The sequence below is a fragment of the Halichoeres trimaculatus genome, unplaced genomic scaffold (assembly GCF_033239565.1).
Source record: "Halichoeres trimaculatus isolate MK-OKI-2021-1 unplaced genomic scaffold, fHalTri1.1 fHalTri1_scaffold_8, whole genome shotgun sequence".
Lineage (NCBI taxonomy): Eukaryota > Metazoa > Chordata > Actinopteri > Labriformes > Labridae > Halichoeres > Halichoeres trimaculatus.
The window spans coordinates 3,387,164-3,401,448 of NW_027437186.1; the positions used below are offsets into that span (position 1 = coordinate 3,387,164).

Sequence of the window (14,285 nt, forward strand, 5' to 3'; positions counted from 1 at the left end):
GACTACTACACTCATTTTCCACTTTCCTATTAATGACCACAGCTACAATTATGATATTAGCAAAATGCAAATGGCTCTAATTGAAGACTCTCAGGTTTTAATAGGAGAAGGGGGGGTGAAGGTATGCTTTATGCTGGAAATGGGACCAACATCATTTTCAGTGTCGTGTTACGGTTAGGAGGCATTATACACAGTGGGCCTCAATCTCCAAAGCACTCGAGATTCGCTTAGCGTCTTAATTGGTATGGGCCGTGCTAATAGCCACCAGGGGTTTTCAGCTGTAATTCTGTCTGCTGATTGGGCCAGGTAAGTGAGTCTTTCTCACTCTCCTCACTCGCTGTGTCTCCAGTTCGAGAGTGTGGTCATCTTAATTGGCTGAAGATGGCATACCACATGTTAATTAATGGAAAATGAGGTCGAGTAGGTCAGCTGCTATCACTCGATGGCCTCAGAACGTGGCCTCAGAAGCTCTGGGGCTCATTACGGGCACAGCTGGCACTTCATGTTCACAGGCTCTGGGTATATGTACAGAGCATCATCTCTTTTTCTCACAGTGTTATCACTCTGTCACACTGTGTTGCTGCTCTTCTGAGGCCAGTTATCAAGGCTTTCTGACAGCAGGGCTGTGTTGGGTCAGCCAGGCCCACGGGCTGAGCGATTACGCTTTCTAACCACAGGATTTTCAAAGGAACTGTCACCAAGTGGTTTTTGGACTGCTATTTCTGAGTCTCAAGTTTATTTGAACCATAACAATTTTGGGGGGTAGCCTAAGGGATGATATTCAGCAGGGGGGGCTGTAAGAAAGCAGGAGGTGAAACCTTACAGAGCCCACATCAGACGACAAATACTCAGAGGACTGGCGTTTTTATTGGCTAAATACCTTATACACCAGAGGATGTTTAAGCCCTGAAGTCCCTCATTGTATGTGATCACATCATCTGTTGACGTACGTTCATAGACCCTTACCCAAATAAGAAGATACAAACTTGCCAATTATTAGTCATATTGTTTTAAATACAAAACTCCAACACTAAACTTCATTTTAATTGCTTATTTTTCTTAGAAAGTCAAATAAAAACTTAAAAAATAAATATTTTCCTAAAGTCTTCTACCATAAATAAAGTTTTCCAAAATTTCAATTTAACTGAAATTTTATTTAAACTAATCAAACCTTTCTTTGTTTTAAGGTACTCAAGGCATAGTATTGTGGTTGGGACCATGCTGGAGACTGGGTAGTGACTGCAGACGAAGGGGCCCGGCTGTATCAGAGCCAAAATAACCTAGTTTTGAATTATATTCTTATTGGCAGTTGGATTGAACAAAAAAAGACAAATTATCCCTACTAATCAGCACAGTTATTTTTTTTTTTTCATACTCCAGTTTTACCCATAGACTGTTGCCACAAAAGCTGCTCCCCCTGGTGGCTGGATACAGTATAGGTCAAAAACTCTGTCTCCCCAGTCATTCCAGATGGGCTGTGGTCAAACTCTGAAAAATTAATTCATCTGGCAGAAATGTTTCTCACATCTGATTGATGTGGTGGTTTAAATAAATCATTGGGATGCCTTATATTCAGGTCCTCTTTTATCTGAAAAGATTGATTTTCTTTAGTTCTTAGACGTTAAAAATGGGGTTATGCGTCACGTTTAAGGATTGACAGCTGCTAATCTTGTTTAGTTTTCAGGAACAGTAAGAAACGTCAGAAGGGAGAGCCAAGAAGAGATTAGACACTCAAAAGAAAAAAAAGTATGGTCACCTGTCTCCACTCAGATTCTCTGCAAGTCCCTCACAGTCTCTACTGTGCAGACTCTGGCTACACAATGGAGGCACCTCTGACAGGGCTCCAAACAGGGGCGTATTTAGTTGTTTGGGGGCCCAAGGCAAACCCAGTCAATGGGGCCCTCCATGTCCTTGTAACTCATCTTCCTCAGAGCTAGACTGGCCTTCCCTGGTTCCACTGTCTCTTTCTGAGAATCAAGGCATGAGACAGTGCTAATCTTGTACATGGTAACTTAACATAACCAAATGCATTTCCTCAAGTTCTGGTCTTTAGTTTGATTTTGAAAAAAGTGAGTACATAATTTAGTCCACTTTGTCCTGGATTTGAAATCTTTTATGGTCAATTGTCAGCTTATTTGTTCCACAGTGGGGAATTTACAGAGTAACAGTAACAAACAAGAAAGTATGAAGTGAAAAACATTACAATAGGTAAATGTTGAAAAAAATAATTTAGTAAAGAAAAAATATGTAAATATCAAGCACAACATAAAACTGGAAAAAAATCTATTGAAAGAGGTGATATTTACAGTTACCATACTTTTTAGTTCTATTATTTTAAAGTTAATGTATTTTTATTTGACCCCCTGTCCAGTGAGTTATGTATCCAAAAATGAGATTTTGTACAATAATGTTTATCACCAACTCAAAAAGTTTGATTTTGAGAAAATTATCCTGTTTCCTGGGCTAGATAAAGTCCTTAAAATCCTAAAAGTCTTATATGTTTATCCCAGATCTCAGAGCAACATTGATTTTATTTCCGACTTGGTTGAAAATAAGAAAAAAATTGAAAAAAAAAGTGTTTTTTACCACTTTCTTCCTGAATCAAATTTTCAGATGTGTTGTACCATGGAATAGCCCATTGAATAAGAAGGGTGGGGGAGTACCCAAAACCATCATTTAAGATTAAGCCTTTTGATGTATTTTGAAGCATGTGAAGTAAGATTTAGAAAAAAGAAATGCTTTCAATTGAAGAGAACTTCATAAACCAGTTTTTAAGAGATGCTTTGGGGGCCCCTGGTAATTTTGGGGCCCCAGGCAACTGCCTGTGTTTGCCTAATTGTAGCTACGCCCCTGGCTCCAAAACCATACAGTTGTAAGTTGTAAATGGCGAAACGCAGAACAACAATGCACGCAAAGCTTAATGATAACATAGGTTGTAAAGGGGTGTCTGGTTATTGAAGTTGTATTTGGTACCATCACTCTGTCGCATCGCTACACTAGTCGTTATTTATTGAGATAACAGGAGACAGAGGAGTTCTCACTCTTACATTTAGGAAGAAGGTTTCACAAGGTGCTTCAGACAACAGAGGATACATTAGTTCATCAGCCAACAACCGACATCCTAAAACTTTTCTCACTGGCTGCTGTGTCCTATCGTCTTCAGTTCTCACCTGCTGCCACTGTGTCCTATCGTCTTCTGATGTGAATCAAATCACATTACATTATAAGTAGAGTCTGGATATGCAGTTAGATTTATTAAATGATAAGACTGACCTGGTTAGCATAGTTAGACTGAACGCTAGGCTAATTAACATAAAGTTGTGTCTGAGTGTGTGTGTGTGTGTGTGTGTGTGTGTGTGTGTGTGTGTGTGTGTGTGTGTGTGTGTGTGTGTGTGTGTGTGTGTGTGTGTGCGCGCGCCATTTTTTTCATATGATTTGTATGCCTTGATTTCTAGAAAGTGCCGAACATCGTCCTCTGTACCTTGTGCATTGTTGGGATGTAAATTTTTTAACGCCCAACACACAAGCACTACACATGTGTTGATGTTGTTGTTCATTAATCATTTTGTCGGCACAGAAAAATAACAGAGAGACACACACACACACACATACACACACGCAAACTCACATGTGCGTGGTGTGCACTGTCTGGAAGCAGCTCACTTGGCTGTTGAGTTGCAAATGGGATGCTCTCATCAGTCTTCCCAGCAGGACATCTGACTGTCACGCTGTTTCCATCATGGCCAAGTAGGAGCTGCAGCTCGTCCCTGCTATCCTGAGTGTGAGAGCTCAGAGGAGATGGAAATGTGTGTGTAAGTGAGGCAGCAAAGAGACGTCTTCACTTGTGATACTTTTTGTAAACCCCTGAGCCTTAACTAATGGTCAGAAGTGAGAACTGGTAGTTTCTTTATGTTGAAAGAAATATGAATTTTGAATAACTTTTTATCTGCTTTAAAGTACAACTGAAAATTTAAGATGTTTTTTCTGCAATCTGCTTGTTACAAGCTGCTTATCCCTACCCTCTGGTGCCCCCTGTAGCATCTTAACATGACTTTTCAGCTCAGATAAATCTCTGTTTTTCTTACACTGGTGTTAGACAACCCTTATTTTAGTTTTAGCTCTGTCCCTTTAAGACTTCCTGCTCCACAAAGCCCTCTCACTCTAATTGGCCGGCCCTATGGAGGCCTTTTTTGGGGTGGCGCGTTACTGTCACTCTGCAGTACTCCGCCAAAACACACCGGGGCAGCTTGGTCATTATAATCTCCTGATTGCTTTTTCCTGCTGTGTTTTCTCCTTTTCACAGTGAGTTATAGCATGTTAGGTTAGTTTGGGGCCAATGTGTTGTTTATCAAACAGCAACTATTAGAGAGAAGAACTGAAGGGAGATATCAGAGGAGTTGAAATGTATGGCAGATACCTGGTGAATCTGAAAATGTTGTAAATACAGAAAACAGTAAAACAGTCAAAGGGCTTGTGACAAGGGGCAACTTCTGTTTAGTAAAAATGAAGCCCATGTGGAAGTGCTAAAAGACGCTGTTCATTGAGAATCTCCTTGGCTTCATTTCACAGATTTAGGAACAGACGGGTGAGGTTGCGGAGGCTACGTCCATGTTTTTGACAGTCTATGGCCTGTAGTCCACAAATTGCAAGTGTAAACCAGGCTTCAACTGCAAGGAAGACCAAGTCTGGTGGTGTTAGCTCTGCCAGTGTTAGCCACGCTCACTCAACTGATTCAACATTGTTTACCTTCAGACTCTGATGGCTGAAATACATCAGATTCGTCTCCGCTACAGCACTGGATCAGTCAGGTTTCCATTCAAGTCAATATGTCAGCTCACACCCTTTTCAAAATAAAACAAACAAAACCAGATGGCACATAATGAGCGGAACCAGACCAGGAGTCAACAGGTTTGAGGTTTTACAGCCCAGCATGAATGCAGAGAGACTTATCAGTGGAGTGAACTGAGGGAACTTCTCGGTCTGGGACTCCAGCTGCCTGTCAGTCATACAGCTTGCCAGAATTGAACCTGCAGTCAGTACAAGTTCATAAAAGCAGTCAACACCCAACAGAGCGGGGCCAGACTGCAGACGTATCTGGTGTACTTGAGGCGTTAGATTCAAAGTTCAGTTGTGTGAAGGAAACCGTGCGAAATGTTGACTGTTCTGGGCTGTTGTCTTACCTTTAGCCTGTTCAGGCTATAGATTGGTTTCATTTGTCTTATTTCAGATCTTAGATTTCTACATTAGAAAATCCTTACTTTACAACACGGTTTTGATTTCTGAAATAGTGCGGTATGTTTGGGAAAGAGAGTGTAAGAGGAAGAGATGTGGGCTATGAAATAGCCGGCAGAAGCTAGTTTTCATGCGACAGTGGAAACAAAAGTTGACCCGGTGTTTTGTGATTTTGGGGCTGGATGAGTTAAAAATATTAGTGTGCACATGAACTGAAAACGTGTTGCCCTTTGCAGAGGTTTGATTGCATTTGTTTGAGGCGGACGTTTTTATGAATCGGGCACATCATACACCGTCCTTCCATCACTTCCCTAAGTGTGTATGTCATTCCTGAGCACGCTGCTCACATCACTCCTCTCTAACACACCCCATAAATCCTTGGCAGATATACAGCCCATGTCAGCCTCGGCACAGAGCGTCCATCGTAATGTACTGTAAATCTGGAGGAGGACCATCCAAATCCTTTGTCTCAGGTCGGTCTTTTGTCTCCAGGCCTTCAGTCGAGCAGAGAAGGACTCCAGGGGAGGAGGGAGTGACTCCCTCAGAGTGTGCAGCAGTAAATCTGACTGCAGTCTTGGTGTGTGCCCAGGCCAGATCAGTGTTTTGTCCTCAGCTTCAATGGGTTATAATTAGCTCAGTGAGGAGGTGGTCTGATTTAGAGGTTGACTCAAGCTTGAAACTGTTAACCTTTGCTAAGGTCAGGGGAGACACATCACTTCCACACGCTGACTGCTGTGACTACCAAAGACCCTGTAGTGTTGGAATACATTTACCAGCCCTTACTCTGAACTGAATAAATCATATAGGAAATACAATTAAATCAGCCTCGATCAGTGTATCCCTCTGATTTTCCAAGTGCTAATGCAGTCTGGAGTCCAGGGTTCCTAATCCCAGCCATCGATTTCATGCACATCCTCTGCTTGTACAGCCTGGACTCTACTGCAGGACTGCATTTTATTTAAATGATTTGTTGTTTGTCTGTAGCTTTGCTTGAATGCATAACCTCACTCCTGTGTTCGTGTGTCTGTGTACCCATTGGCCAGAACTGGGATGTGCGCAGACACAGAGAGCAGAGGAGAGTGGTCAACACGTGACCATCCTGTCATGTAAAAATTAGATAGATAACATTATTACTATTTATAAACCAGATCTATAAGAGGGATCTGATTCAGAGATCACATCTAATTCAGAGAGAAGAGTCCTTTTCCTGCGCTGTGTGCTTCTCTGTCTCCAAGCGGGTGGTCCACATCCATCGCAGCCTGGATCACTTCTCGTGGACGCATCACAAATTTGGCAAATCGCTATCTGTGGGTTTTTCTCAGATATATTGAAATTAGGGGTGTAACGGTACATGTATCCGTGCCGAACCGTTCCATAAGGCTGTTCGGTTCGGTACAGTGCTGTATTTGAACAAGTACAGTAAGTTTATGTTAGCCGCTGCACATGGCTCTTTAATATTCACGTGAGTACTCGTCTATGATTGGCTGAGCAGGGAAGGCTTCTTAATATTCATGAGGAAAGTGGTCTGTGATTCGTGCTTTGCGATCATGTGCATATCATGTGGACGCGACGTCTCACGGTGAGCCAATCAGAAGATGAATATCAAAGAGCTTCCGTGGCCACAGGAGCTTGTGTCTGAATTGTGCATCATGGCTGCTGCCAACGACCAACCGGAGCTTGAAGAGCCTCCCCCCTCGCTGTATAATGACAAGTTTTTGGTTTAATAAACATGCTAAATAAGCAAATGGTTTTGCGTTGTTCCATACTGTACCAAAAATGTACCGAACCGTGACCCTAAAACCAAGGTACGTACAGAACCGTGATTTTTGTGTACTGTTTCACCCTTAATTGAAATACGTAGACACTGTGGTTTTTTCTTGTTTCATCACAACATGCTGCGTCATCTGGGTTGTTTGGATGATAAAAGTCTTTCGGCTGCAAACTTGATATGCACTTTTGGGCTATTTTCTGTTTAAGTTTCAGTGAAATAGCTTTGCTGGGAAAGTAAAATTTTAATAAACAAAATTAGGGATGCACGATGTTGGATTTTTGCCGATATCCGATATGCCGATATATTGAAACCCTTTTTGGCCGATACCGATAATCACAAGTTTGTTTGTTTTTTTCACTGTAAAGAAAGCTAAGTCTATCCTGTACTGGAATTTATATGTTACTCTTATTGTGACAGTCTTATTTGTTTAAGAAACACACATAAAACAAGACAAAAAACATTTGATTTTACCATAAATAAGAAATGTATTATTTTTTCAAACTCAAAACATTCAGTATTGAAATACAGAAAAATAATTTCTTTAGATCACATGAACTTTAAATGTACAATGCATTTTTAAACATAACCAAGTTGCATTTGATAGAGCTACTGTAACAACCTGGTGACAGACACAGAGCTCTGCAGTGCAAATAAATGAAGTGCTACATTTTATGTAAGGAGCTTATTTTTCAGATGGAATATAATAATAATCCTAACTGAATAGCACCTTATCGGCTGTGCCTATTGGCAGAAATTTTCATATCTGCCGATGCTGATAAACGTGTTTTTAGGCTTTTATCAGCCGATACCGATATTACCGATAATATCATGCATCCCTAAACAAAATAGTTAGTGGTAAATGTGAAAGGTTCTGAGTTTAAGCCATTTAGTGACTGCTCCTTGGCTGTGTTTTTTTTTTTTTTTTCCCTAGAAACAAATATGACTTCGTTTTGAATAATGTCAAAAGTATATAGAACCAAGGGGAAATCCCATAAAATATCTCAATACCTTTATGTAATCTTTTTTTTGACCCTTACTTAATGGTTATTCCTGTTTGTATGTTTTTTTTGCTTCATTGCTCTGGCACAAAAACGGAGCTTACTGGCAGTTGTGTGCTTTTTTTATTTTTTATCTATGATGTTTCCATCTTAAATCAGCACAAAGTGCTCTCATCCTCTGTGGTCATATTTATTCTATCTCTCCAGGATGAGAGGGAGTTAGACTCCAGAGAAGAAGAGGATGCAGTGTGTCTGTGATGTTCTGAGCATGGAGCTGTATCCTGATGTAATGTTACTGTGTTTGTACACAGGGTGATAAATCTAAAGTGTTGATGTCTCAATATGACTCTCAGCAGACGTGATTAATGAAGGATGATGGCTGTTGTCAGTTTACCCTGTTAAGTGTACCCTTCTCTGTGCACGGGTGTTGATTTATTGTGTAATGTGTTGTGTATTTGTGTGTGTGTGTGTGTGTGTGTGTGTGTGTGTGTGTGTGTGTGTGTGTGTGTGTGTGTGTGTGTGTGTGTGTGTGTGTGTGTGTGTGTGTGCGTGTTTGTGTGTGTCATCAGGCTGCTGTTCATAGACACAGAGTTCAGAACGTTGAAACTAAAGGCGGAGGATTCCTCTGGAAGGCAGCATGTCCTCACTATTAAACTCAAGTCTAAGGTAAGACACACTCTCCCTGTGCTTGCAGAAACACACACACACACACACACACACACACACACACACACACACACACACACACACACAGAGTTTACTGTAAGTACTTTTCACTCTGAAAATTACCCACCATCAACTGGAAAACTCCTCAATTTGATGTTGACCTACAGCCAATCCAAATCCACACAGGCCAACTCCGCCAAACGCGTATGGGATGTTCAATTTGCTGATAGCAAATCACTGATTTACATCTGCACCCCTAAATCTGGGTCAAACTGGAGCGGGTGTGGGGAGACATGATAACCCACTGTGACTGAGATGTAGCACAGATAAAACATCTCTACACAGACCTCAGCGTGCTAGAAAGCCTTCCTCTATGCATAAAGAAAAGCAATACACCCACACTCATCTGCATAGCTGCTGTCTGTGCTCGCTGCTGTTTGGGGGGTTTGAGCAACCTTTACTGACTGGAGATAACGGTGAATGTAGGCTGGAGGAGTAGCAGGGTGTCTGAAATGTTTGCATGTCACAGACCTGAGAATTATCAGAGAGGAGGTGACAAGAACCAGGAACAGGTTATGGCTTTGCTTGATTTACCCTGAGTTGATAGATTGAGTAGATGCACGCAGCCCCAGCCCTGACTGAAGCAGATTAGTCATCTCTGGATGTGCTCGTTTTGTAAATTCAATTATTGTGACATTTAAGTTGCTGGTAACTCCTCTAATTGTCTCAAGGATCTCCACAAGTTCCCCAGTTTCTGTACAGGAAGCACTGGTGTCGTGAGGGGATGTTAATAAAGAGTTGCACTCCAATCAGAGATTATTGCCTCATGTGTTTTCAGCTCATCACTACTCTGCTCTAATTTCCAGTTCTGGTCATTTCCTCCAATTGAGAAAACTTTGCACTGTAAACTCTGACGTCACACTTACCCATTAAAATATCAACAAAATAGAGTATTCATCTATTAAAACACACAAAATACACTCTTTACAAAACTAAGTAGGGAGGCAGGTTTCAAGTATTTTTCATGATCCATCTTAGAATTGGTAACGATCAATTATTGCTTAATTATTAACAAAACTGGGACTTAAACAGGGTTGTGAGAAGTTTGAAAGTGATCTCGAAAAAGTCTCCCCTCTAGATATCTTCATGATCATAATCAACACTTTAAAATGAGATTATCATACCAAATATAGGTTATTTCAAAATGCTACTTCAGATGTTCTTCAGAGCTTCCCGATCAGGTGGAACAAGATGGGATTGATTTACGGCACCTCAAAGTCTCTTTGACAACACCACGCCAGCTGAGAAGTGTAGGAGAGAGAAGAGAGGTCTGTGTTTTTCTCTGCTGAAAACGATTTCTGTGATTAATTTTGTAGTGATGGACACTGGAGCCTAACTGTCAGACTGAAAAATGACAGAAGAGCAGAAGAAAGAGAAACAGGAGAGAGATAGAGCACGATGCTAAAGGCTAAAAGGGCTAAGCTGTTTGTGTTAATGTTCATTCCAACCCACAGTCAGCAGTTATTCTGCAGTGGTCTGTTCAAACTTGAGAGTCTATCAATAAAATGAAGAGTGAGGTTACGTTAGCTCTGCTTGGTGAGGTTGGAGTTGGTAGATGACTGGTAGGACACAACTAGGATTCACTAACCTTACACATTACCGACACGTCAGAGCACCAGGCTGCCAGTGCTACATATGGATGGCTACTAAAGGAACTGACAGTTTGCTTGTTGTCTTAGCTCCAGGCTGCTAGTAGCCAGCTACCGAGGTACAATACAAACCTACGTTTGCTTGTTGTCACACTTTAAACAGCATTACGTAACTGTACTGATAAATACCTTACCTCGTTGCGTTGTATCCAGTAAAAAGTTGACTTAAACAAAGAAAATTATCTCCAAAACAAAAATGCCTGGATAAAAGTCATGTCTTTACGACAGTGTGTGTCAGACTCTGGGCCAGACGGTGGCAAGGGAGTCCAATCAACACAGATCCCCCTCATAGCGTCTTTAGTATTAATTACTATTCAAATATTCAAAAACCATTGCCCATCCCTTGTAGATTGGGAGCACGTTGTTCTGCTAAGCCAAACTGACTCCTCTTTCTAGGCCCTGTGTGCTTTTAAAGTAACATCAGGGAACTTAATTGGTGAGAGAAAAGTGAGACAACTTTCTCCCCAAGAAGTCCTAAACCAAGAGGAAGTGCTCTATGATAAAATGTAGAGATATTGCAATTGCATTTATAATTGTTGAAACAATGTAAATTTAAAATGAAAGGAGCAATAGTGGGATTTGAAGTTTTAAACATACAGCTGCTCCTCAGACCTTTACTGTTGCTCATGTAGACATGAAGGAAAAGTGAAGTCTTTGTATCTAAACCTGATGTGTGTAGCTGGCAGGTGCATGTGTGTCTCACTGTGTAGTTGTGAGTGTCAGGGTGAGTTGGTGCTTACCTAAGCCCAGATGACATCCACCAGAGACAAGGGAGGGTGGTGGGACCCCTCTCTGAGCCCACCTGCCCACCTGGCCCTCCTCACCCCTTTGGCACGGGGTAAAAATAGCTTGAAGTCCTTCCTGCGTTCCAGCTGCTTCCGCCAGATCCAGCGCCAGGTCATCCCTCACCAGGCACAGCCAGGGAGGAGGCAGCACTGGCACGGACACGTGGAGGGGTTTGGATCGCAGGGGAGGGGGAGAGGAAGAGCTCAGGGGAAGGACAGAAAGTAGCTTGTTGGTGAAGGTGAACAAAGAGAGAAAATCTGGCTGACAAAAGGAGTTTGGGGGCTCTTGGCTGCATTTGACAGCTGTCTTTCAATACGGCACGAATCATTTCAGGAAACTCAAAAGAAGAAGGTGCATTCAAGCTCCAACCAGTAACCCGTTTCCAAACGGGTCAGAGAGGCCGTTTCTGTGAGAAGAGCCTTGTTTTAGGCTAAGCAGCTTTTAAAACTTTTCAAACAACGTGACTGTTCAATGGTCTCATCCACAGCACCCTGCAGAGGCTCCTGAGTGCTCAGCTGACCTGCCCATCCCTCTGCCCGTCACATGGACACCACAGGTATGTTCACACATTCTCTGACCAAAGCTTTTCAGGCACCCTTAGTGTATGTCTAATTAAAGAGGGTGTTTCTGTGTAAAATGATCAAACACTCAGAGGAAAGTTTACAGTGATGTCTGTTTGAGATCTAAACACCTACGAACTACCTGCAACAGTGACATGAACAAGTGTGACCTGCTTTCTGAAATCACACATCTTTGGTTTCATTTACCCTCATCACACACTTCGAAAAAAAAAAAAGAGGCATTTAATTAACATTTCAAAGCAGCAGACTTCCAGCTGTGAGGCACTGATGCCAGCTTATTATGCTGATTCTGTCACATCATTATTTGTCAGCTGTGTTTGACAAAATACACTTCGGAAATCTTACTTTGGAGGTTCAACACTGGAAGTCCTAATGTGGACACTGAAGGATTGAAGCAGAGTAGAGGATTCGTGACATCAAAAGCACTTTGAGTGGTCAGGGAAAAGTGAAATATAAGTACAACACTATTTATAATTTAAACCCTGCAGCCTCATCGTAACAAATACTACTCCCAAACATTCACCTATCATGTCATTTTGTCATTTATTCAAAGAACAGTGACGTTGTGAGTTAATTGGGAAGGGTTCCTCTTTCTTTTTTTTTCTTTTTTTTTTTTAAATAATGTTTTATTATTCAAAACAAAATATGTTCCCACCTGCCGAGTTTGCTCCACCTCTATGTGTGATATAACTAGAGGTGGGTATATAGCGAGTACACTCGGTGTGTCACGGATTGTTGCACGTGAAATGTAAAAAAATAAGTACAACTAAGGATGTTCCATGCCACTTTTTTTCAGACCAAAGTACTCCCAGAGTACTCCCTCTTGAGTACTCAGCGACACCAAGTGCCGATACCACTGGTACTCTTGATTCATAAAATTTTAATTAACAGTGATAAATAGGGATACCGGTAACCAATAGGCCTGTCACGATAATCAATAAATCAATTAACCATAGATAAATAAAAACGTCCTCGGTAAGTTTGCCAGCCTCAATAAACTGACACGTGCATGAATGTTTGTTTTCCTCCTCTCTTTTGACCAAAGAGGCTAAATGAGAAGATGGCTCACTACGTCTATCTTTCCTAACATCGGGGTGCATAGGTTCATACCTGATCCTCAGTCTTCTGTTTAGCCACGCTGTTGCTGGCATGTCGTGGGTCAGGACACGCAGAGCATAACGTCTCCTTGCTGCGCGCATTCGTCTTCACTGTTCCAAAATTGTAAACGGTGTTGTTAAGCCTTCTTTGAAGGAGCTGCTCTTGAAACTGAAAATGATTTTGCAGCTCTAATAAGAGCACAAACACACATGTTAACCTCCATTTCCAGGTCTGTATTCTGTGTGCCGCCTTTGTCAGTGCTGTCCAATGAGAGCACTGATCGTCACACACGTGGATGTGTTTACAGAATATAGTCCACTCGCAAAAATTACAATCTGAATACAAACCGCACCTAATGAAAAAAATAAAGTCCGCTTTTGGTCCGGACCAAACAAGTGGACCAAAAGGACTTTTCTGGTCTGAATGCAGCCTTAGATAAACTAACATTCAAAATAAAACAGTTTAGCTCTTAACTCTCCTTTGTTCATTCAAAATTTTTTTGCTCTGAGTATCGGCGGCCTTCATACCTGTACCTTATGCTGTGAAATAAGGCTGGTATCAGTCCGACACCTGTACCTGGTATCCGTACTCACCTGTCCCTGATTGGGAACATTCAGTACAAACTGTCGTGAAAATGTTTTGTAACCTAACCCTAACCCTAACCCTGTTTGTATCAGGAGTGGAGGGAAAAAAGTGCCTTACATATCTCATCTGTCGCGGGTTGTGGGTTTTAGGCCTGTTGCAATATTGGAAGACAAAGAATAAGGTTCTGTGGCAACATCACAAACTTCTACATATGTCTAACAACACACCAAAAAGAGAACTCCGAGCTGCAAAGTAAACAGAGGGGGGTGAAGGAAAATCCCCGGACTACAATCAGACCTCAGGCTCAGAGACAGGGGTCACTAGCAGAGTCCTGTCAGCATGACCAACGATATCCAGGTGGTTGATTTATGGGCATGAAAGTAGGGTTAAGTCATCTCCAGCTTTAGTTCATGTTATTTTCCAAGTTAAACTGGTCTTCAAGGTTGCAATTGTAGAGAACTATTGAGATCCTCACATAATACATTCAGCCAGTTGAATAAATCTGAATGAAGTATTTTACTGGAACTGAACTTGATTGTGATTTTCTCCTTTTTGCATGCAAGTTTTCAAAGTACCTGAAGGGTCTGCTTGAATCATTATACCGGTGTCATTTTATGCATCAAATGGTTGAATTCAGCATTAGTGTAGTGTTTTAGAGGAGAAATCAGAGTACCCAGATTGTGTATCCTGATATTGTAATTTGTTTAATGACGTGTGTTGCTGACCTCTTGGCCAGGTCGCCCTTGAAAAGAGATCTTGATCTCAATGGGTCTTTTTATCTGGTTGAACTGTCTGAAAGTATGGAGATAACAAACAAACACACACTCCCTCTGGGTTCAGTCTACTTTAACAAGTGTCA

General features: G+C 41.6%; 1 protein-coding gene across 1 annotated transcript in view; it reads left to right on the plus strand.

The window, feature by feature from the left end:
* Positions 1-14,285, plus strand: part of fancl (FA complementation group L) — a 47,632-nt gene that overhangs the window by 7,399 nt on the left and 25,948 nt on the right. Inside the window, exons 6-7 of the mRNA XM_074676346.1 lie at positions 8,571-8,667; positions 11,650-11,718. Coding sequence (XP_074532447.1) covers positions 8,571-8,667; positions 11,650-11,718 — 166 coding nt within the window. The remainder of the gene's footprint in view (positions 1-8,570; positions 8,668-11,649; positions 11,719-14,285) is intronic.